Source organism: Ruditapes philippinarum, unplaced genomic scaffold (assembly GCF_026571515.1).
Source record: "Ruditapes philippinarum isolate M1 unplaced genomic scaffold, ASM2657151v2 ctg2721_1_1_1_1, whole genome shotgun sequence".
Taxonomy (NCBI): domain Eukaryota; kingdom Metazoa; phylum Mollusca; class Bivalvia; order Venerida; family Veneridae; genus Ruditapes; species Ruditapes philippinarum.
In genome coordinates, this window is record NW_026853245.1 from 97,959 (window position 1) to 124,074 (window position 26,116).

The window sequence follows — 26,116 nt, forward strand, 5'->3', positions numbered from 1 at the left end:
TCAATTTATTAATAAATATTATTCATAAAGAACTAAAAAATAAAACAACAAACAACAAAACATATTAACTAATATTTAAAGCGTTAATAGAAAGTGAAAAATTATTTCCAACTTTATTTGTTTAATATTTTTTGAATATACGGAAAAAGATTGTAACGCAAATTTTCCTGACAAAAATCACTTACAGACTAATTCAATAAAGGAATAATATCACAAAATTAGTGGTATAAAAGTTTATATAATGATTAAACTAAATGTAAAACTTCGACCATAAACAACGTTGAATCAACGTTGTATATACATTGGTAATATATCCGTATGGTCGTCCATAGTTGAATATTGGTTGAACAACGTACGTCACGACCATATTTCAACGTTGTTTCAACGTTGAAACAACGTCGGATGCCTGCTGGGATGTAGCTTCACTACATAGTGGATAAGATTTAAGTGGATTTTTTTGCGTATTTAAATATGATGAGGTATACAAAATGTATAAAAGAGTCAATAAATCACAATGATTTACCTGGAATATGTAACAATCTCCTGAACATCTTTACCTGTATTCTTTCGACGCCAAAACACTTCAATGTTGATAAGGAAGCATGCATTCCCCAATATTTACATTGAAATTAGCAAGCAACGGCACAGATCGTGAGTGTTGAAGACATTGGGTCAATGTTATTCAAGTTTTATCAAGAATAGACCTGTTTCCCATTACGTAGCTTGGCACTATTTATAGATATCACGTGACTTGACCAAATTCAAAACGAGGCTGAGCGTGATTATCTCATCATAGCGAAAACAAACAATGGCGTCTAATGTTGATAATTATCTAGATTTTACTGTGGACGATTTACATCGTTTAACCGTGATAAAACTTAAAGAATTGCTTCTTGCTGGTAACGAATCTACTACAGGGAAGAAATCGTCTTTAGTATCTCGTGCATATGCATACATTTGCCGAGTGAAGTGCAAAAATGTCGACCAAGTGTCGAAAAAGCACGTAAATACTGCCGATGTAAATATTCCGAAGGAATGTATATTTGATGATTTAATTGTGCTAGGAGGTGATTCTGTATGGTCAACTGATTTGAGAAACTTACCAGAAGTAAACTTTCATCAGTTGTATGATTACTTGGTCGTAAAGACACAAAAGTTTGGTGATAAAATTATGAAAGGATCAGTGTACAAGAAAGAGAGGTCTTATAACTTTTATAAGGAAGGACATATAAGTGATATGAAAACTTTGAAAAACAATACTATGACATTGGTTAAAGCTAAAGTAGTAGCATCAATGAAAAAAATAAGATACAACGTTGTTGTTGTTTTCAATGAACAAGCAGATGTGCTATATGCAGCATGTGAATGTCCAGCTGGGTAAGAAAAATATACTTTAAAGTATTAGATCTTTAACATTTATATAAATTTGTAACTTATTAGCTAATTAGCTAAAAACCTGTTGCAGTGAAAATTTTTGTCACAAAAATCTTTTCTTTTTTTATAAATAAATGACATTTTTAATATTTTTATATAAGTTGATAATGTAATACAAATTTATGTACTGTAGTCTCAATATTTTGACGGGAATACCAACTGATTTAATTGTTATTGCATTATGTCATAGATGTCAGTCAATGCGGCCCATACATATATGTCGGTCAAGGCAGCACATTGTTTATGAAAAAAAAGACGGGCATTGTTGGGCTAACAAATATTTATGTTTGATGGTTCGCACTCCTCCCAACTCGCCCCATATTATGGAATGCAGACTAGTGGCTTGTCATATTGAAGTTATTGTATTTTATTATTGAGGATTTGGATATAATGATATAATTGTTGAAAAACTGTACTACATCACATGTATGTTTCTTCTTAATAGTACATTATCACTTATTCTTTTTAGACTGGGACCAAATGGTGAAGGAAAATGTAACCACACTGGCGGTCTACTTTTCTGTGTTGAAGACTTCAGTCGGAAAAACCTTCAGAAAGCCCCTGAAGCAGTAACCTGTACGGGAAAACTAAGTAGTTGGAATGTTCCCAGAGACCTAAAAGTACATTCAGCCCCACTTCCAAATATGAAGATAAAAAAGGTACATATTGGAAAACAGCAGGAAAATATACAGTCAGAGTCTGTGACTTTATACGACCCTCGGGCTCCGGTTGACAGATATCTCGATATCCCGGCATTGCGTACATTGTATGAGAATTTAGAAAATTGTATGCCGGCATCTGGTTTTTTTCTTTTTCATGAGGAACTGACAGACATCGACAACGAGCAGGTGACACTAGGTGAAAACTTGCCTGTTTGTGATAATGTGGAAGTGGTATCCACACACTATTGCGAGAAGGACAGTGGAATGGATATATTTTCCGACCAGAAATTGTTGGACATTTATTCTGTCAAAGGTATAAGTCTGCCAGATATGGCCAGTAGCAAGGATATTGAATGTGCTGTTGATGATTATCTAAGCAAACTTAAAATTGATGAAATGATAATTGAAGCAGTTGAAATGAGAACCAAAAAGCAATCACAAAGTGTGTTGTGGCAGAATCTAAGGAAATTCATCCTTACTGCTTCAAACTTTGGCAAAATAATAAAACGTAAAATAAACCCAGATGGACTTATTAAGCAGTTGCTATATTCCAGCTTCTCATCGAAAGCTACCACTTACGGGTCTGAAAACGAAGAAAATGCAATTCTTGCTTATGAGAAACATATGGAAATGTCTGGAAATGCTGTCAAAGTTGAGAAAATAGGTTTACAAATTTGTGACAAGTTTCCTGGATTAGGTGCCAGTGTTGATGGCAAAGTGTTTGACATATCTACAGATAGCTATGGATGTCTAGAAGTGAAATGCCCTATATCTAGAGCTGGACTTACTCTTGAAGAAGCTGTACATAAACAGCCATTTTGCTTGAAGAAAAATGATAAAGGTGAAATTAAATTGAACAGATCTCATGATTACTTTTACCAGGTTCAAGGTCAAATGTTTGTGACAGGGCTAAAGTGGGCAGACTTTGTTGTTTGGCTCAATGACAAAAATGTTTATGTCGAAAGAATTTTATTTGATGAGACAATGTGGAATAAAATTTCACTTCCTAAATTAACTAACTTTTACAGGCAACAGTTTATTCCAGAAATGTTGTCAAGGAGAGTACAAAAACAATTATTAGAAAGATAAAATAAAAGCTTAAAGCACAACGAAAGATAGGAGTGAATAAGTAGGCAGTTGGTTAAAGTACATGGACATATTTTGGTTAAGTGCTTAAGTTTTTTGATAGTTATTGCCAAATTACAAATTGAACTCAGTGCACAAAAGTGTAAAAACATTTCTTGATTACAAACATGTAAAGGGATAAAAAAAATATAAATATCCTGTGCATACTTTCAATTAAGTAAAATAATGTTAAGAAGTTGTTTGTTACTTGTGGAGCTTCAAGTTTTTTTCACCTTTTTGTAATTTCTTACATATAAATAAATTAAAGATGTTTTGACATGACAGATGTTTTAGAGTATATGAACAGGCAGTTGAATTATAGATTAAGTACGGTACATGGTCTGATGGACATACTTTGGTTGAAATGCTTAAGTTTTGTAGATAGTTTTAGTGTGTAAAAGTTTACTGTAACATGTTTTGATGTATATACACATTCAGGGATATTAATCATTAAGAACTGAAGTAATGTTTGTTAAGAAGTTGTTGGCTACTTGTGGAGCTAGGGTGTTGATTTTTGCCTTCTGATTGTAGTGTTTAAAAACAATAACAAAATTTTGGTAACAGTACATAAATCTTTTATTGATGCTAAATGAATATTTGACTCTAATAAACATAAGCAATGTCCCTCATAAATTGTGTAACAGTTATATGTCACATGCTTTAACACAATATTACTGTATATATTATATTGTTATACATCACTTTTTGTTAAGCAGATTTTTTCACTATTGTGATGGACAATAAAATTATGAAATAAAATCTGTTTATTTTTTGGTAAATTTCTTATCAAATGGACTGTTTATCTCTAATTTTGCACACAGACTTTTCAAGTCTTGTTTACTTTATGTGCTGGTGGCAACAATGGTGGTAAAAAGTTAGTTAAATACGCCACCACTGACACAATTTGTCCGGCAATATGTGAAAGACTTAACGGCATAACACCATCAAGAATATGGTAGTTCTTTATACGCCCTATTTCCCTTTCTACATGAATCCTGACCGATGCTATATCCATAGTCTCTTTAACTTCACTTGCCGATAGCTGATTTCTTCCATTCAAGAATGGAGGAATGTTGAGTTCTACACCTTTAGGAAGAATATTTTTGATATCAAATCCCCTATCAGCCATTATGTTGTCTCCTGGCTCCAACAGGTCTAAGACCCCACTTTTCTCAGTGATCTCTTTGTCAGATGTTTTACCTCCCCACAAACCAGATATAAATGTAAGTGTACCATTAGGGCTTATACCCACCAAAACTTTCAGAGTATTATTATGCTTATAAGATGACCATGTTTGGGACTGTGTTTCCATTACACTTGAAACTTCTATAAAAATTTCTGTGCAGTCAAGAATAATTCTTGTGGTTGGGTATTGGGCAAATTCTAAGGGGATATTTTGGCGTATTAACTTCTGTGATGGAAAGGGAAATAACAATGGGAGTTCATGATGGAGAAAATTGATCCATGTTGTAAATATCTTTGAAAAATATCCTTGTGAAATTCCAAACCGTTCAGAAATGTCCTTTACAAATAATCCAACTTTGAGTCTCACTAACACCATAAAAAGTTCCTCTTTTGTTGAAAAAGTTCTTTTTTTCCCTGGCCTACTGTTATTGGCCGTCTGATATTTTGGTACCTCCTCACCAACCTCGCAACGTCACCGCCAGTAATTCAAACGCTCACTTTTAGTCTTAATATATTCATAAAATGCATTAAATGTTTCAATATTAGGAAAACCTGTATAGAACATAACAGCATGTTTGTCATCACAAATTTTGTCTAGGGAAAATCTATTTGCTTCAAAATCAGTGATAACATTATTCAGATCACTTATGACACATTGAAGCTGGTCACACTTTTTAATTAAGTTATTGATCTGTTTCTGTAACATTTCTAATTCTGAAACTCCTTTGATAGGTGTTGAGTAACTATGGTCTAATTCATCAACTGAAGTCCCTATACAACTGGTTTCATGAGGTATGATTTCAAAAGGATCAGTTTGGCAAGCCTTGTCTGCTGTACCGATATAAAATTCTGATTCCTCTTCAGCATCAGACTTGAACATATTCTGAAAATAAAAAGTTTTTAGAACAATTCAAATTTTTATTTTGGTTTAACATGAAAGAGTTAAGAAATACTTGTTTTGTTGGCTTTAATGGCACACAAAGGTAATAAACACATTTTCCTGCTTTACTGACAAAGGCAGGCCAGGTTAGCTTCATTGTTTTCAGGCTGTGCATTATTTCAGCACTTAAATAGAATCACTGATGCTCACCGAGAATCAAACACTATTGAAATAATTAATAATCCTCCCTAACTTCAACTAAAATAATATAAAATAATTAAAATTCTGCATATATCAATTACGAATACTTTCACGGAATACAAAAAGCATATTTTTTTTATTGATTTGGTACTTACATAGTTTGGTAAAGGTGTGGCAATGTAAGTCTCTTCTTCCTCCAAGGATTTAAGTGGTGAAAGTGGAAACCGCTCTTTAGGAGGTTTGCGGGTACAAATCTTTGACCAGTCAAACACTGATTGCTCGACATCGGGCTTCAAACACCATCGCTTACTGTTCAGAGCAATTTTTATATCATTCTCTTTAAAATGTTCATGACATATAACTGTCCTTGGAGTCAACTTGAAGCCATCCCTACCATCTTGCCTTTTAATCAAATTGCACCATCTGTCTCGATACTTTTTTTCTTCAATCACACGCTTTGGTATGTTGAAAAAGTGAACACCTGTTAGATTGTTTTCTTTGTCATATCTACAGTTGCTACATGCATATACACAGCACATCTGGCCACGACTCTTAGAAGTCATTTCTGAAACAAAAGAATTTCAAATATATTGCTTTTCATAAAAAAGAAAATTATAGTAGGGTCTTCATGCCATGTGTAAACATAAATATATTTAATAAGGTACATGTATATAACTTATTAAATATATTCATGTGTATACACAGGATGAAAATTACATTTGAAATCTTCAAATATCTGCTTTTAATCGTAAAAATTAAAAATGTCACGCATGTTTTGATAGAGATACAAGATGATAATTATTTTTTATTTCAATACTGTAATTAAGCTTGTACTAAGTTTATGCACCCATGGAAAGCGCTAGCCTAGACATATTTCATAAGTGGGTGGGGTAAATTGTTCTTCGTCAAAATATTAAATCAGTAATTAATAATCTTCATATCATATAAATCATTCAATACCTCTTCAATTTAAAAGTTACAATAATTAATTATGGTCAGCATCGTGTTTCTAAACTGTTAACTTTGAACGAAGTGAAAGTTTCATACCTGTTTACTTTCGTTTCCGGGTTTGCGGCGATCGATACGTTATTTTGAGCGAAGTAAATGCTATGAACTCAAATGAAGCAAAAGAATGCAAAAGAAAGGTTAAATCAACATTTTTTCATAAATGACTTCTTTGTATGAAATAGAACAATTACTAATTTTGAAAATAATGTTAAACGTGTAAAACAGATGCATTCTCCGATAAGCATGAGACACTATCACGCTCTGCCTCGTTTTGGATATTTTGGTACCACGTGACTTTTACCTGAAAGCCGATAAGGCTTATTGGGAAAAGGGTCTATTGTGTAAAAAATTTGATCAGTAGGATATTCCAACTGGCTTTTCTTGGGAATATTATTGACTATAATCTACGGTAAGCTACTCAATTTCATCGTCATTTTCTGTTAAAAACTTTGAACTAGCACTAGTAAATACCGCTACTTCTTATCATGGTGTTCTACAATAGATGATTGATCTTGATTGAATCGTGAATAATTGTAATATCGTTCAATGCTCACAAGTAAATTTTCAATATCATTATGAGTGATGAATACTTGCGAGATAGCTCATTTTTCGTTTTAATGTTGAGCTTTATCAGCTATATATTGAAACAGTGCACTTATAATGCTGATTGATCAATATGAGGTGAATGCATCTTGTTGAGTACATTAACATCTGCAGATGCACGAGGAGGAATTAAAAGCTTGGGATTTATTTTAAGTTCGAGGGTTTCTGTAGATGTAAATACACGATATAGGGTGTATAAGCACTACATGTATTCTTATATAAGGTAAATTCGCGATTCGTTTCGTCTTTTTTTGCAAGTGTACGTTACCGATGAATTACAATTTCCGCGAGTTTTTAATTTTTGCAAAGGATAATATAATTAAAGTAAACTTTTAAGCAATAAATTATAATTTTACTTTAGGTATTTAAATAAGTGACTGACATTGCCATTAGTGGCAAATCAAAAAATAAATAAATAAATAAAATTTGTACGGCAAACAGTTCTAGCAGAAGAAAAAATATACACCATGCCCAGCTGATTTCTGTTATTTTCTGCGGAAGTTTATATAAGTCTCACTCTGGAAATGTAAGCGACCATCCTATTTAAAAGCTGTGTATTTATGGAAAAAATGTGTTTGATTTAGAGGGATCTCATTCGGATTTATTAATAATACATTTTTTTCATAAGAAGGAAAATTATTTCTGGATTATAAGAGACAATCAATAATTGTTGACAGATGTAAAGACATTCGCATTTGGAAATCATGTCTATTTTGAAAGGTTGTTAGCGGCCGTCATTGCTTTTTAACATTGCATTACAGTTATTGCTCATAGGATACTTAAATATGCCCAAATGTCAAGAGCAATTATATATGTGAAGAAAAGTGCATTTTTCAGACTTTTAGAATGAAAAAATAGAGACGATATTATCATTTGGTGATTGGTAAATTAAGGACATTGATGTAAGTTTTTCTTTTTTTTGTAAGTTTGAAATTTAGGTTAATGATCAATTTGTCGTAAAAATACTTTGAGAATCTGTATGTTTGACTTTTTATACCTTTAATAAGTAAAACAATAGAAAGTTACAGCTTTTAAAAATACAAATTGCTTAAAATATTTAGTTAACAATGTACGTATTTATTTTTTTATTAGGAAACCGGACGCAAGTCTCTTTATTTCACTGGAAACGTAAACAGTATCAGATTTCTACTTCATTATTCTTTCAACTACCAGAATGAGCGACGACAACAATTTATCTACAACAAGTTCTTTGAACAACGACAGTGATCCTTACAACAGTAGCATTTATTCGGATGACTACAATAATTCCGATCATTACGAATACGGATCTTATGAATACGACGAATATCTATATCCTGGCTACCCTTTTGAAAGACCTGTTTACTTGTATATTTGGAATATACTCGTTATTTTACTATTTTTGGTGAACGTCGTTGTAATTTCAGTTTTGATGCGCAGAAAGATGCGCACTGCAACAAACATGATACTCTCCGCCATTGCAATATCTGATACATTGACTGGACTTGTTACCTTGCCAACTTACATCATGGTGTATTATAATACACACGATCCACTGCAATATGAAGATTATTTTCACATTAATAGCACAAATATTACACAATATTATGACAATCCGGTCACTCAGTCCTCTGTGGATGGATATGTTTTATCAAAGGACTTGTGTCGTGGATTTATGCTATCAAAATATTTCTTATCTAAAATGTTTCACACAGTGTCAATTTTCTTGACACTGTTTCTTGCTGTTCAGAGATACACTTCGGTTGCCTTCCCATTCAAATCTCAACGTATTTTTTCCGTCAGAAATACCGTTATATTCTGTTTGATTATCTTCTTTGCCTCACCACTCCTTCATGTGTACCACGTGACAACAGATAAAGCGGTTGATGGTATTTGTCAATGGGAGCTTGGCGAGGATGATTGCGGAGGAGACTGTATCTATCTTTGGTTATTGTTTATAGTTCGTCATTTCATACCTTGTGTCAGCCTAACAATATCCACTGTTATTTTCATCAAACATTTACGAGGTGGTGCACGAAACTTTGGAAACATGGATGGGAACTCTTCGCAAAATTTGAATTGGATTGAAGAAAACCGAAGTATTTCGACCATTGTCATTGTTATCGTAGTGGTGTTTCTTATTCCCGAGATACCATACGGAGTTTTCCTCTTCTATCATGCTATCGACAAAGCAACAACGAATGGGGAAAATTCCAATCTGGATGTCAACAGAGGCATCCATATGGGCTATGAACTGCTGCTTGTCCTATCTTTCAACGCAAACTTTTACATTTACACATTTTTGAACAAGAAGTTCCGTAAATGTTTGAAACGAACGTTCTTATACCCGTTTCGGGGATTGGTCGGAGACCAGGAGGGGTTTTCTGAAACGTCACCAATATCTACAAGGCAACAAGAAAGACAAACCGGATCCTCCAAAGGAGCTGTTGAAATGAATTAGATGCAAACGATTGTTCGGATAAGTCTGCAACAATGCAACCCAACAAAATGATGCATACGTGTTTGAAAAACAGCCATCAATATGATAATAAAACCATTAAAAATAATTATATAATGAAATAGAGAAAAAAAAAGAATCCCTAAAAGAAAGCCCAACACGGCAAAATTAATAATGTTGCAGGTTGGTTTGATTGAACCTGTTCATGGACGGTACTTAAAAGTGCAAATTACCGTCCAAGCCCCCCCCCCCCTAGCACCGGTTTAAGCAGACTTGAACATTTAAACACGAAAATAGTGACATTCTGAATATTTTTGTTCAAACGGCGGTTATCATGGAACATTCAACATCAATAAGAAAAAAAACGAGTGCGTGAGTGAGTCAGTGAGTGAGTGCGTGAGATGGTGAGTGAGTGAGTTGTAGAGTGAGTGAGTGAGTTGAAGAGTGAGTGAGTGAGTGAGTGAGTGAGTGAGTGAGTGAGTGAGTGAGTGAGTGAGTGAGTGAGTGAGTGAGTGAGTGAGTGAGTGAGTGACGATGAACATAAATCTTTTATATTAGTAAACAGCCTCGAATTATGTAAGCATGCTATTTTTAATGCAGATAAAAATACAAGTATTTCTCCCTATCAAGATTTATTGATTATCATCTTTATTTGTTTTCAAGATACATTAATAATTATGTATTAATCTTAATTAAGTTGTATTTAGTCAAATTATTTGAATAGATTGCAGTATATGTTCGTATTATGCTTTGTTTTTTTTTATTATAAAGAAAAAAAGAGCAGTATACCAATGGTCAGAATTTAGTTTTAATTTCTTCTTCCTATGTAAGAGATAAGATTTGAACTTCACAACCTTGTGTGCACCTTGCGATGTTACCTTGTTTGAAATTAATGCAAAAACAACAAAGACGAATTAAGGCCATTTATTTGAACCTGTTATGAATCTGCGTGGTCCTTAAACTAATAAGTTACACAGAGTTAATGTCTCCAATTAGCTAGTTTCTATAGTTGGCTGGATTGCAGACAATTTAAACAAAGGCCACCATTACATTAAAGCTATATGCCTCCAGATGAGTCAAAATATTTCAATTAAATCAAACTTAAGAAAAATGTACTTAGATGTAAGGAAAAGTAAAATGTTTCAAGATTCAAGTAATATTTTACATATAATGTGCGATTAATGACTGATTTTTGTGTATCACAACTTTATCTCTACTGCGTTACTAATGCAGTAAAGGCTATTTGTGCATATTTTGACCACTTTACGTGGTTTGTAAGTGCCATTGATATTGTGTAAACTGCTTCCTTTTGATTACTTTACAATGTTACACATTCAAATACATGAATCTGGAGGCGTGCTGCTTTAAGACAAATATTCCTTAAATTACTGTTCAGTAAACAGGAGCTGTCCATTAGGTAACACCCGGTTGCTTATTTTCTCTGTATTTTATGATAGAATAGAAAAGGCCTGTTCTTTTGATTGGAAGTGAATACGATTGTTATAATAATAATAATAGTAATAATAATAATAATAATAATAATGATTTATTTCAGTATATAAATACATTGCATTACTTCAAATAAGTATAGTCATGAGTGAAATAACAACAAATAAAAAAACATAATAAATAATGATTACGACTTTGAACTAAAACCTAAAGACTAGTCATAAGAACAAAAAAAACAAATCACAGCAAAATAATTATCATTCTGAGGAACTAATGAAAAGATGTACAAGAACATGTATTGAGGATGACACAAAATATGAGTATGAATGCACTTGTTTCCATTGTGGTCCAGGATGGAAAATAACATGTTCTAGCAAGGCACAATAACTTTGTTATTGAATTTGAATATTAATCAAAAATACAAGAATAAAACTTATACATGTATATGTAATGTAAAACATAAACAAGATGTCACAGTATTGAAAAATCTATCTGGACCATAGTTCAAAGAACTTTTTATATATTGTGGTAGTTTATTCCACAAGGAGCAACCATTGTAGGAAATATACTTTTAAACATACACTTTATTTAACGTTAGGACTTTTAAACCAATACCCATTACTTAATATGGTATTAAGATTATGTTCAAAACTTGCTTGTGTGAAATATGCATTCATGTAAAAATTGACAGAATTTGTTTGTATTTTAAAAATATGATTAAGAGTGATATGCTCGACTTTGTCTGAAACAAGTAACCAGCCTTACTGCTGAAAGTGCCCGTCATTAATATAACTTCTTTGGTGAAGTACAAATTTAATAATCTTATTCTGTGTAACTTGGAGTCTGTTTTTCAGATTCTGAGAAATGCAAGAATACCAAACAGAGCAGGTATAGCCAAAATGACATTGGATTGAAGACATTACTTACATTTACTTATTATAAAACATATATTAAGACTTGCATTTGTTTTCTTAATGACGGATGTCTTAAAACTCAAACTTTGGTCTACGGTGGCTCCTAAATATTTGACCGTTTCATCACCGCTTAGTAGAACAATTATTACATATAATATTGAGGTTTGATTCCCTTTTAACCACTTTTTTTACCTAAATAGAATTGATTCTGTTTTGACTATGTGTAATGATAATTTGTCATCAATTAACAGCTTACTCACTTGTTCACGGTCTTTGGTAAGCAATTATTCAATGTCGAATTTGCATTAACTAGAAACTAAAATAGCAGAAACATAAAAGCATACAATTAAATGAAAGGATTGCCAGATATATCAATACAGTGTTGTCTACTTGATAAATTATGAATGGAGCCATCTGACAACATCTTGACTCGAAACCAAAATTTTGTATTTGTCTAAAAGTATGGTGCGGTCAACAGTATCAAAAGCTATTTGCTAATCTAATAGAACGATGCCAACATAATAACCTGTATCTACTTAGACTTAGCTTATATAATCATATAGTTGGATTTAACATGTATCCGTAGAGAAAAGAACTTCTGAAACACGATTGAAACTCAAATAGTAAATTTTGATCATATACAAGTCTTTCAAATATTTTCGAAATAATACAGATGATTGAAACAAGTCTATAATTTCCTTTTTTCTCTTTTATCATTTTTCTTTGACAAAGGAACAAGACGTGCAGCTTTTATGTCATCTGGCTTAACACTATTAAATACATTTTAATAATATGAGAAAGTTGACAAGTTAAAACATATGCTCAATGTTTTTCAAACGTGATGAAAAACCATCCAGAACTGCAGCCTTTGTTCAAATATTTTAATACCTTGTTTTCTTAAATAATAGAAAAAGAGCAACTTTTTTGTGTAACTGAAAAAAAAAACACGGATGAAAGAATTCCGTAGTGTAATAAAGTTGGCGAAAAAGTGAACTGTTTGTTTTCAGAGCAATAATGTTAAAATAAGAACGTTTTGGAGTGTCATTTTGATTTCTTTCAATTATATAATGTTGTTGAAGAGGGATTTTGAAAAATTAGTAATACGGCAGTTTTTCTTTTAACGTCTGGAGGCCTGCTGCTTTAAGAGATCTTAGAGATGCAGTATTGTGTTTATTTATATCAATTTTTTAACTTTTCTTGTACAATATAGTGAATGATACCAATATGAAGAGCTCCACATTGTGATACTTTTTCTATATCTGAAATCTAAATCAAATCAAAAGTTTACGAATTACTTATTCTTGTGAAAACCTTTATAATTTGCTTAAAATATAACACATCAATATAATTGATATTATCATTTCACATTCAGGGCTTTACAATAATTAATAATTATTAAGATATACAGTCAAGTGGTTTGTGAAAAAAAAATGTTGGACATGGACGCAGAGACGAAATATGGTTGAGCAGGATAGGTTATTGATATAATACCTTAACAAAGGAAAATCGAAATAATCTAAATTTGAAAATAAATCTTATCCATATGTGTACTTTTACACTCAGGCCAATTTTGGCTAATTAAATTTTGTTAAATGAGATATTAATGAACAGATTACAGAGAAATTACAGAAATATATATGTTTTCCTAGACAAACCGAATATCTCGAAATAACTGAATATAAATAATGACACTAAAATACAACACTTGTACGTTAGGAAAGTACTTGGAATCACGGGGGGAAATCACGTGACTTTGTATAGTAATACCCACGAGAAAATGGCGACTGCTGAGCCCCGGTAAGTACCTTATTATGTTAAATTATGGTGACAAACGTTTCTTAAATCAAAACAAAACCTAGCGTATCATATGCGCGTTAATTTTCTTCAAATGACAATACAAAGTGCATTATCCTACGTTTTGTGGTTTTTGAGAACATTGTTTGAATTGTGTGAAAATTGCACATTCAGCGATAGTAATTTGCACGAAGCGATATAACTTGGTACCAAAATAAATGTGTATAAATGTATTATATAACATCACTATGGTTATCATACCTGTTCCTTCTATTTTTGCGTTGAGGGACATAAGATTTAAAGTGAAGCACGTATGAAATCTGATGATATAAAGCCTTATTTCGATGAATGCTTGTTTATCAAAGAGACTAAATTCTATTAGAATTTATATTTAGTTAAGGCGACAATCTTTGAACAATTAAATTAACTTCAGATAGGTTGTTTAGGTTTTTCATCAACACTCTCGACAAAACAAAACTGGTTTACAGTAATTAGATAATCAGTTACATACTGTAATGTGATTACGTCTGTCGTTAATTTCATAGTTAGCTAGGATAATTACTACGATAAATATTCACGATAATAGTGTATGATTTCAAGCTATAATAATAATATATGTATAGCAAACTATACTGTATGAATAGTAAACTGTATGAACTTGCATGTAGATAAAATTATATACTTACAACAAAATACGTAACATTACAGGAATTTCGTTAGGATGATATTATACTGTTACGAACAAACCATTTTTTTTGCGATAATGTTGAACATAGTTTAATATCTAATATTTGATAATAAGAGTAAATACTTTACTTTTAGGTAAATTAAAATGTATAAGCCTATATATCTGCTGCAAAAATAGTAACATGACACAGAAATAAATGAATGAAAACTCTAGAAGCACGATTCAACCCAGTTTAGCATACTCAATAGAGGTTTTGGTTAAAGTACATGTCGACAGATCAAAAATGTTCCCATTAGATTTTGCTGCAAATAATCCAATTAAAGGATTCAAAGATATAATAAATGTAACATACAAGGCGAACTTAACTAAATAGTAACAAACATGCAACAATGACATCAAGGCCATGCTATGCTAAGACACTTCTATAAACAAGGGTGAATCACACGAGTCACTCATGATTTACGTATTCCATTGCCATGGTTACGCATGGACGGCTAAAATTTTACCCTTAGACATTTACTTATAATCTAAAGCTGTTAGTTACATCATGTGCAAAACAAAATATTTCTAATTAATGATATTTTCATTGAATAAGCCTTGTGCATATATTATCTACTTGTAAATATACTTATGTAAGTTAAGGTAAACAACTTACGGACGGACAAACGGATGAACGGACGATTCAATTACTATATGCCCGTGGGCATAAAAACTTTAAGATACTTATCAATATAACTCCTAGATGCATACAATATTTTTTCACTGAAATTCAGACATTTTTAACATAAAGCAAATCTTAGTAATGTAAGTAATGAAAATGATAAATAAAACTCCTATGAAGAGTCCTAGTTCATACATACAAGAACGCATGTCTTAGTGATGTTGTTAATTCATTTCAATGTAATTGTTTAATTAATAATCAACTGCTAGAATCTCAAGAGACTTAGGCCACTTCTGCATAGGTGTTGAATGCGAGTAATTTCAATTTCTGAGTTAATAATATGCACATGATTTATTTAGTCCTTAGCAAGAATAATGCAATCAGAGGGAGACTTATTGCAAATTAAACAATTTTGCTGAACCAGCTTCCTGTCCTTAAATGGCAATAAAAACACTTGGTATGGTCGTTGTTGATGAATGACACCTTGTATGCTTTTTGTAGAAAATACAATTTTTACTATAATATTTCAAAGGCGCGTATTATTAGCTTCCGTTGAGAATCGCCGCTTTCTTCTCAGTCAAGGTCGATGGCTTTGATTATGTCTAGCATGAATATATTGTTGTTTTCAATCGGTTAGCTTAGCCTGATCCTCGCAAACAATGACGACAGCATTACTGGTTGTACTACTGGGAATGATTCAGTTTCTCCGCCTGTAGTGATTCGAGAAGATTTCTTTTTCCGATATGGTAATCAGTGTCTCAGTGTCGGGACAAGCATATTTTTATCAAATGTTCAATCATGGTAGTCATATCAGCTTTAATGTTATTTTATTCATGTGATAAGGGCCATGGTTTTGATTCATTTCACACTTTCAAATTTAGTAGTAATGCTCGACGGGGATACATATTGAAAACATATTAACTATTTTTACCACATCAAATGATAAAATGTATTCTCAAAAGGACTATACAATTTATACAATTGTTTGAAATATGATGGAGTCAAATCTTGAACATCCATCTGTGTTAATTTGGTCAACGTACATTTAGAAACTTCTATATTATTATGTGTTTTGGACATTGAACTTTTTTCAAAACTGTTTCTGTTTTGTTTCCTGGTATTTTTTCCTCTGTCAACTTCTTTCGTGTGGTTTTACACTTATTCGAGTTTCATTTGGTTTTCAAGACATGGAATAATGTATACGTCTGAATTCGTGCTTTGCTATTTTGTACTGACATTTTTATATATGTTCAGATGGGGTGCGAGGTCTTATTACAGCACGCCATAACTTTCTTATACCTATTGATGCACATTTTCAAGTTTAGTAATACAAATACAAATACAAGACATTTATATAGCGCAAAAATGTATTAAATATTCGATTGCGCTGTACATTATTAAGACTATATACACATATGCTTGATCAAGACACTCCCAAACCCAGTCTCGATGGCACAGCCAATCTACAACTCTAGTTAAAAAACAGTCCAAACAAGTATGTTTTAAGTTTGGCCTTAAACTGATTTTCATTGGTAATGTCCTTCAGATAGTCTGGCAATGAATTCCACCATTTAGGTCCCACAATGGCCAAGGATCTATCAGCAAGTTTTGAATTTGTTGATGGTATATCAAACCGAATGTGGCTAGATGATGAGGATCTCAGTCTTTTCCTGTACTGACTCTGGCATTTAGTGAACAATTTACGAAGATACAATGGAGCGGTGCCATTTGCAACACGAAACACAGTCACAATAACTTTGTACATGATTCTTGCTCGAATTGGAAGCCAGTGGAGTGATTTAAGAATTTCAGCACTGGATTGATAGTAAGCAGCTCCAGTGACAATTCTAGCAGCATAATTCTGCACACGTTGTAATTTATCAAGTTGATAGGCTGGAATATCAGCGAATAATCCATTGCAAAAGTCTAAATGTGAATGAATCAAACCGTGAACAAGGATTTCTGCAAAATTTCTGAGTGAGATGTTTTCTGATTGCTTTCAAATTTCTTAACTGCATGTGTGCAATCTGACACTTCTTTTGAATATGGATGTCAAAACTTAAAGTGCTGGTCATCTGTACTCCAAGGTCTCTCACATTGTCAACACAGTTGACTTCGACCCCACCAACATTGACACTGGAAATGTTCAATTTCTTCAGCTGATGTCTTGTACCATAAATGATGATGATGATGATAATCCAGTACAAATTAAGAACTTTCATTAATATTGACACTGTAAGACCATTTTCCCATGTTTGTAAGTTTGTGTCGTTACTATACACGTTAACAAAAATAATAGTCAACTCGTTCCCCATTTAGTGTGCGTTTTGTGAGTGCCCTGTGTTATCGCAATCATGTAGAGTGTATATCTGTCGAGATACTAAAAGTCAATAATCACCAACAATTTCACTGTTATATATATATAAAGTTTCGGGAATTCGTGTCTTAATCATCCAGCACAAAGTATTCAAATTCAATGACGTGGTTAATCTCCATCATAGATGAGCGCAAATGCTGTTATGCACTAAGACAACATTAGAATAAAAAGATCAGTGTGACTTCTAAGGTTCTTACATCCATTCTTGACATGTTAAAAAAGAGAAAAGAAATGACAAAATGTCTCTTGCATATATCTTAAATATTAACATTAAATACTCATTTTAGGTCAGTCCACGACAACTAAAATTTATTTCCACATACCTATACTCCGGTGTAATTTTCAACATAGGATAAACATTCATTTGTCGGAACATTACACAACAAGCCCGGAGTTAACACAGTCACCGCTTCCCGAAACATTTAATTGTCTTTCCATACTTCCGTAATCTGAGAAAAAGGAATTAAAACGTTATTTTGTCATACGTTCATGATGAAATATTTTGAATCGACTTACAAGGAGTTTAGAGCTGAAAAATAAGTTCGACAATCAACGTTAAATGGCGATGATATTATTTATTTTATTCCAAAAACATGACCCAGTGCTTGTTTTAATAATAAAAATAAACAATTCTAGTAGAAGAAAAAGTCACACCATCCGACCTTATTTCTGTAACATATGGCTATTTTTTTTTGGAATAGGCTCTGAGTAATATAAGCGGCCGCCATTTTTAAAAGACATGAAGAAAATGATTGTGTTTGTTTTCAGAGACATATAAGTTAGATTTGTTAGTCATACATCTTTTTATAAGAAAGAAAACTTATTTGAGGATTGTTACAGACAATAAATAATTGTTGACAGATGTGTAAACATTCAAAAAGCGGCTAGGAATTAGGGAATAATGGAATTGTCGAAAGGATGTCTTACGAAAACTGGGTTGTTTACTTATTCTTCGGGCTGATGACTGTCATTGCTTTTCAAGTTATCATATTGCAATAGGTAGTTATGGCTCGTAGAATACTCAAAAACCGTAAATGTCACCAAGAGCAGATTTGCATGCGGACGGAAGTGTATTTTTCACATTGTAAAAGTGAAGACGATATTTGGTGATTGGTTATATGAATGAATTGAAGTAAGTTTTTTTTCCTTTCACTTCTTTTGAAATTTAAGTTATTTATCAATTTCGGCTTTGCTTTTCTCTAAACAGCCCTGACATTGTCAGAATTGTCAGGAAAAAAAATAAAATTGAGGTACCACATGGGGAAAATATTTAAAAGTAGTCTCGTCATTGAAAGTGTGAAATTATATTTTGATAATTTTCACTGTGAAATTGTCAAATATAGTTTTCACGGATAAATCAGTAATCCACTCAAAAGCATAAGATAAAAAAATACGTATCATCTAAAATATAAATATATTATGTGTGAACAAAATATTAACTTTTAGCACTGGGAATAATGAAATATACCATTTCAGATTTTTTTCTTACTTTAGTGACTCAAACAGTATAATTCATTGACATCATAATACTGATTAATAGACAAATTGTCTACACTAATTGTCTGATACCTTCAGATTTATGTGATATTTCATTTCGCTAATTACATTTCATAAATAACAAATTTCAGTGGCCATTTTTCTACCTACATTCTTTTTTTAATATTCCCGTATTCGTGTCACTTGTCGAGTTTTGAGACTATTTTCAATCATCCTATTGACCATTGTCTAATACTTCGGAAACAAAGTAAACAATCTTATTATAATGCATTATAATACATCTTATATGTATAACATTCCATTATAGATTGAAAGTGTTAAAGATTATATACTTATAATGAAACGTCCAAAGCTCGATTCTATTCTTTAAAAAGGAAAGTAGCAAGAAAAAAGAAAAGAAAACACAAAAAAATAAGTTTTATTCCTCTACTTTTCCAGTTGCTCACAGCACAATTATTTTTTATAATAAACAACAGAAATCCGTCTACATCAAGATAAAATGATTTATACAGAAAAAAGCATAATTATTTTCAATAAGCATTATTCCGTCAGTTTTAAAATAGTAATGACAAGATCAGCAAGGCAATGCGGCGTTCAATGAACGCAACCCCTACACGACCCAGCAACAAGAACGAACGGCAAGGAGACTAAAAGGACCCCAAACAAAGATGAGACAGTGCGCAAGGCAGAAACCCTAACTCTTCTTTGCAAAGATGTTGTATCAACTTGAATATAAATCTGGGCAAAGTTAAAGTAAATTTATAAAGATTTAAAACTCACAGATGCAGTTACAATAACAATCTTTATTTTTATTCGTTATCTTTTTTCTCATTTTCAAACCGGATCCGTTCGTCATTTCATTTCTTTTAAAACGTTGTGTATAGCTATGACAGAACTGTGTCGTTGCAACTGATAAATGATTACATGCAATAGCACACAGTATAACTGTTTGTTTACTATTTTATAAATCATTTTGTGAAAATTAGCATTCTCCTTATCAATATTAAATTTATTGTTCTTCCAAACAAAGAATTTCAACAAATAAACCAAATAATGGTTTTACACTCAAGCCCAATGCTAACACAACTATAGAGTAAACATAATTCTAACTCCTTTTGTAGTAATGATGAAGAAATTACCTTAAAAATGAAGGATATATTTGAAACAAATCACCTAAAACACTCAGCATTGATTTTATCCATGATAGGTATGACCTTACAACTACTGTTGTCATGATACAATGAGTTATATATTCCGCTTCTGAAATACATGGGGCAACAAGAAACGGTTCATTTAAATAAATGCAAACATACGGTCTCCTAATCTTATTAAGGTAGTCTTACTGTAATGATTTTCCCGCCAAAAAAAATCTAACATCGGCAAATAACATAGAAAATCGGTTATTTCCGGAACATTATTTTTCGAAATCTTGGGCATTAGATTATTTGCAATCACTCATCCTATATCGCTATGTACTAAAATTTCCGGTTATAAATGATTCAAAATTTATTGATAACCAAAGATCGTGAAAAATAACATTCCGGAAATGTTCGATTTATTACGATTTAGGCAGATGTTAAAAATGTAAGACTTCTTTAACATTTGTACATTTATCTATTGTGCATTTTAAAAAATCAGCGTCTTTGATGAACAATACAGATTGTATTTATTTATTTCTATTTGCTAAAATTGATTATTCATACTAATTTCTAGCCAGTAGAAATATTTAAAATAACTGCTTTTTACGTAGATAAATGGAAGCCATTTGGACACATTTATACATAATATGAAGCTTGAAAAGTATTCTTCAACATATTTAAGATAGATGATTATAAACGTAGTTAAGTAACTTACGGTCAATATACATGTCGTAAAGTTGTGAGACATTATTCCAGAATTTATGAATATCTTCATGAAATACTTCATTAAAACAAACAATGCGCTTTATTTCAAAAAAGTAATGTGAACACTTTAGCATGAAATTAAATAAAAAATAATATTGCTTATTCCCGTGTCATAAAGTTCTATAACAAAAACACGCACTATGATTTATCAACACTATACAAAACACAAATGAAAGACGTAAAATACAAACAAACAAAAGACAACAACAAAAGACAACAACTCTTTATATAATGGGGGAATATACGAAATATAATACATGTACATATAGTTGATTTGACAAATCAGCATCGTACAAGGAATATAACAGTTAAAATGCACCTGGTAGAAGGAAGAAACATTAGTACATGTAATTAACATCCAAACATATGTAAACACTCATAATAAAATGAAGAACAAAATAATTATTATTACAAAAGTACGAAAATGTATTTTGAACTTGTACTTAACCCGAATGAATGGATTTAAGTATGTCAGGACATGAAATAAGCACAGGATGTGAGCGATTGTTCTAGTAAAGGCCGCGACAGCAAAATACGAGTACTATAGTCTGTCCCATCAAATTTGAATATTCCATTTTTTATTTAATATAATTGTAAAATCATTTAAATTAATGTCATGTTAACCCTGACGTCAATATCTCTAGGCATGTTTTTCATTTTTTTCATAACGTCAGTAATATGGTCACAATGTTAAAATTATATTTTTTCCCGTTGACTTACGTTGTAACCTGACGTGACGTCCATTTCAAAATGGCGGCGCCCATATAGACGTCATTTAGGGTTCGTCTCACAATTAGCGTGAAATGTACTTGGTAATTATAAAAAAAATGATTATTCTTATTTACTTACTGGCCAATAGCTAAATGTTATCATTAAAAAGAAAATGAGAACAAAGTTGGTGTCAAAAAGGCAATTTTACTAGCAAACCATTATTTGAAATAATAAAAAAACATTTGAAGTAAAAATACCAGTAATCGCTTTATAAATTCTAAAACACAAAGATTTATATAATTACCATGATATACTGTTGTATTAAGAGAAAAGGAGCAATGAAGTTATTTGAGTAGATTGCTTTTCAATCTTGAAAGCGCGTATCTTGAATACCGCAACGCGTCGTAGGTTAACATAATTCTGTAGTTGTCTGAATTATGTGCATTAGTATATGTATCACGTCTATTCAAAAATAATTAAATTGATCAGGTTCGATGGGATACAAAATATGTTACCCTTCTTATTTCGGGTGCGATGTTTGTGCGCTAAAATTTTCCGTAGGTTTCAACTTCCACAAGAAATTGCCAACAAATACTACACATTATCATGCAAATCTGACAAGAAATATATAGAAAGAAGAACTGATTCAGTATACGTTCAGCATTGGTTTTCTTGTTACCATAGTGCCTACTTTAACTAACTCCCTCGCTATTGAGAGAACACAGACTCGCGTTCGATGAAAATGTAAATTATAAGAATATATAATATCATGCTTTCTAGTTTGAGCAATCAAACGTAGCACTTTAAGCTTGTAAATACAGATTTAACTTTCCGTCTCACAATTCAACAAATTGTCCAGAAATACCGGCAGTGATTTGATATTATTAAGAATAAGTTTGAATTGGAGCGTTCAATAAGTGGCAATAAGTGTGTTTTTGTAGACTTAAAGTGTTACATATTATGATAAAAGGAAGGGGAGATCGAGTCAAAGACAAACACCCAGTGACGTCCTCAACATTTAAGCCTTCCTAAAATTTGAAAATATTCAGTGAAAAAACAATATCATATTTTTCGCGGGAGAAAAAATACCGCGTGTTGTATATTTTGTAGCTAAAAGAGTAGGATTTAAAGAAGTCTTGAATAACGAGAAAACATTATATAGGGAAACCATTTCTGAGAAAAATATAAACTAGTTTTAAAACATAAAATCTATACGAAGGTTATAAATCTATGTAATTAATGGAAGAAGAATGGCACTGTTATAGATTCGTGTCATATTGTGTGTTTAAGATTAATTAAATGTTATCAAAAGTTTTATTATTAATATATATATATGAATTGAAGATGCAATTTTAACAGTTAATTTGCGAAATCCGGGTATACAAAAAATATTTTAAATGCCATCAAGACAAATTTATCTCAATGCTTAAAATTATCTGTATGATGTTACATATCCCTAACCGCCCTCTGTCAATGCCGCAACTGGAATCATCCATAAAAAGCGCGAGGCATTTTTGTTACGTCATATATTTCGTAAGTTGTTGTTGACGTAATAAAGTTTTTTTCGTCAAGAGTTAGGCTATAAACATTGTGATGTTGACATGATTGTAAAATTGATGGGCCGTTCTTGAATAATGGATTTGGAACATTCTGAAGTATGATGTGTTTCATTTACATATTTCATTTGCTAACCCAGATAACTCCACAAATTGAACAGTGTTTTAATAATGAGACGGATTAACAGTTTAAAAAATCTGGATCATCATAAGTGTAGGAGTCATGCCATTCAGGAGTTTCAAAGTAAAAAATGGGATCTACGGAACTGGATAGAATGTGGTAATGAAGGAATCTTCAGAATGCGAATTTGAAGTGACGTTTATAATGATCTATTTCGAAATTCATATGGATTCTATTCAGCTTAAAAGTAAGTGCAATTGCTAGATTTACTTCATGTGACTCGATGTAGATCTACTTGTTGCTTATTATTTATTTTTTAAAGTTTTCCATCATGCACTGCAACTTAACTGTTACATCTTGTAGATCATACTTTGTAAAATAATTATGAAACGACCCCGACAACCTCATGTATATTTTAGAAACATGACAAGTGCTCTCTCCCGTTCATCTTCAAATGAAGAGTACTTCGGCAATGGCTGCGGAAAATAAACAACAGAGATTTGCCATAGAGAAATCAAAATTTGCTTTCACAAGAAAAGTAGACACTTTAGAGAAAAATCCTGAAAAATCTCGAGGGTGACTTTTTTTTAGTTTACAAAAATAGTTTAATTTTTATTCAACCTTGTTTTGTTTATTCACACCAGGCAAAAGTTCATTTCCATTTTTAACGGGACAGACTATAGATTCATGTATTACACAATAGAATCTGTCGTTTTATGAAAACTCATATTTTACAATTAAAGGCACATGATGCCTCAGAAATATACATTTTCACTTCTTTAGAAAAGAACGAATATATATTTCATAATGTTTAAGAAATACTTTTAGGGCAATGATAGATGCTTTTTACATGAAAACATTTATGTGCAATGATATGTCATTAAAGTAGCAAAATTAAAACAAAGTTAGTATTTTGACTTTCATATAAAATACGAATTCACTATAACTGTTCTTACTGCCAAAATGCAACAGAGAGAAAAGATGGTTTTCGTAATGTGTAACTGGGCCAATGAGTAACTGTTTGGTAACACCATAACTAAAAAGCTTTTGAGAAAATAAAATAAAAGCATTTTTGAGGCATAATGATTGTGCTTTTAACCAACAATGTTTACGTATCTTTAGTAAAGTAATTTCTGCTAAATATATCTCTTTCCACGGTAACGTTTTCCTTTTTGTGATACAAATAAGTTAATTGCTTAGTTTGTTTAAAACGTGGTCATGTGTAAAGTGTAATATACATGTATGTTAACATCTCTATATTATTAGTTACACAAGTTGCTGCCTTATATAACGAATTTAAAGTAAGGCAATTTGTAATTGACAAGTTGAGTTTCAAAGAAGCTTTGGTAAAAAACGCACGTAAATAAAATGACATCAGACATTCCACTGCCATGCAAATGATGAACAATAAAAAGTAATTCAAAGCATCATACTACATATTTGAAAATAACGACATTTGAATCGATAAAGAACAAACTCAATAATAAAAACACGTTAGCAACCGTCCACGATATAGAAAAAAAACATTGTTATTCCAGCGTGCTTACGGTAGCTTCTTTAAAGTAAATACGGCATCGTATACTTTGTGTTATACCAATAAAAATTCAAAAAAATATTATTATAAAAGCAAATATACACCGGAAACTGTCGCGTGGCTAAGTCCGGGCATGTGTTATACATCTGTTTATCAGTAGATTTATAATACTGCACGTGTGATGCATAATCGGTAATATTGTTTATTTATGCGGTTGTTACATTTATGTATAAATTTAGGGGGTCTCCGTGGCCGAGTGGTTAAAGTCGCTGACTTGAGATCACAGGTCCCTCACCGCTGTAGGTTCGATCCTCACTCGGGTCGAAATCTTTCATGTGAGGAAGCCATCCAGCTGGCTTACGGAAGGTCGTTGGCTCTACCCAGGTGCCCGCTCGTGCCTGAAATAATGCCCGGACGGGCACCTGGGGTCTTCCTCCACCAATAAAGCTGGAAAAAAATCGACGAAAAATCTCGGCGGGACGCTCTTGGATGGCCCGACTTGAGTGTACGGTCGCCCATATGGGCTTTCCGGCGGCGACCTTAAATAAACGCATAAAAAAATGTATTAATTTCAATTTTCTCGAAAATAGGAAGTTTGATGTAAATTTGTTATTAAGATTCTTAACAGGCTATATGGCCGTAAATAAACGGTTCTTCACAATATATGTAAACAACCGTTTATATACGGCCATAGAACCAGTTAAAGTCTGTTGACTAAGAGATTAATACACGACAGAGTAGGGCCGGAATGTGATAATCGGCCCGCAACATGAAAAATGGCCCCGATGGCCTCAGCTCGAGGGCGTTATTCATTTCAAGGCCGATTATCACCTTCTGGCCTATCTATGGCGTTTATTAATGTCTTTAATACACTTGAAGGATATATCAGAAGAAGTTTTTCATTTAAATTTACTTTGATAATTCTTTCGTTGAAATTCCTGTCTCTGAAGATTTCAACTGTACGGTACAGTAACTTGTACAGAGTTGCTTCCCTTATTCGACAGAATTTACAATAACAATTTATTCCCTCGGAATGAAATTGCTGCTAGTATTTTATTTCTTTAATTTTCAATAAAAGTTGTGTTTGTAGAAATTACGCTTAGTTCTTATTATAAAATCAAGCTATTCGTGCTTCAATCCTACTTTCACTTTTACAGCTAGCTGATTTAACGACGTAAAAAGTGACGTTATTGTTTCAGTTTGTGCACGTACTCGTGTTCAGCAGGTCGATTATGATTATCAGTTATCGGCCCCGGGCAGCAAACTCATAACCGTTCACATGACACTCATAGACAGTTAAAATCATAGGAAATTTTGTTATGTTTAAAGTAACAAGTGTATTAATATGACTGTAATAATACGCCGGAAACTGTCA

General features: G+C 32.2%; 3 protein-coding genes across 4 annotated transcripts; 2 read left to right on the forward strand and 1 right to left on the reverse strand.

The window, feature by feature from the left end:
- Nucleotides 1-700: 700 nt before the first annotated feature.
- LOC132736270 (uncharacterized) lies at nt 701-3,451 on the forward strand. The gene is made up of 2 exons (XM_060723371.1): nt 701-1,377; nt 1,904-3,451. Exons 1-2 carry the CDS (start codon nt 809-811, stop codon nt 3,183-3,185), a joined length of 1,851 nt encoding a protein of 616 aa, XP_060579354.1. The 5' UTR covers nt 701-808; the 3' UTR covers nt 3,186-3,451.
- A 190-nt stretch (nt 3,452-3,641) lies between these two features.
- Nucleotides 3,642-6,828, reverse strand: LOC132736278 (uncharacterized). Of its 2 annotated transcripts, none has more exons than XM_060723381.1 (3): nt 6,535-6,828; nt 5,643-6,052; nt 3,642-5,289 (listed from the first exon to the last, which is right to left on the reverse strand). In XM_060723381.1, the coding sequence occupies exon 3, from the start codon at nt 4,780-4,782 to the stop codon at nt 4,048-4,050; it is 735 nt and encodes a 244-aa protein (XP_060579364.1). In that variant the 5' UTR covers nt 4,783-5,289; nt 5,643-6,052; nt 6,535-6,828; the 3' UTR covers nt 3,642-4,047. The 2 variants fall into 2 exon arrangements, with proteins under 2 accessions (XP_060579364.1, XP_060579363.1); XM_060723380.1 differs by having other exon boundaries at nt 4,402-5,289.
- A 3-nt stretch (nt 6,829-6,831) lies between these two features.
- Nucleotides 6,832-10,299, forward strand: LOC132736277 (sex peptide receptor-like). The gene is made up of 2 exons (XM_060723379.1): nt 6,832-6,904; nt 8,191-10,299. The coding sequence occupies exon 2, from the start codon at nt 8,273-8,275 to the stop codon at nt 9,536-9,538; it is 1,266 nt and encodes a 421-aa protein (XP_060579362.1). The 5' UTR covers nt 6,832-6,904; nt 8,191-8,272; the 3' UTR covers nt 9,539-10,299.
- Nucleotides 10,300-26,116: the final 15,817 nt, after the last annotated feature.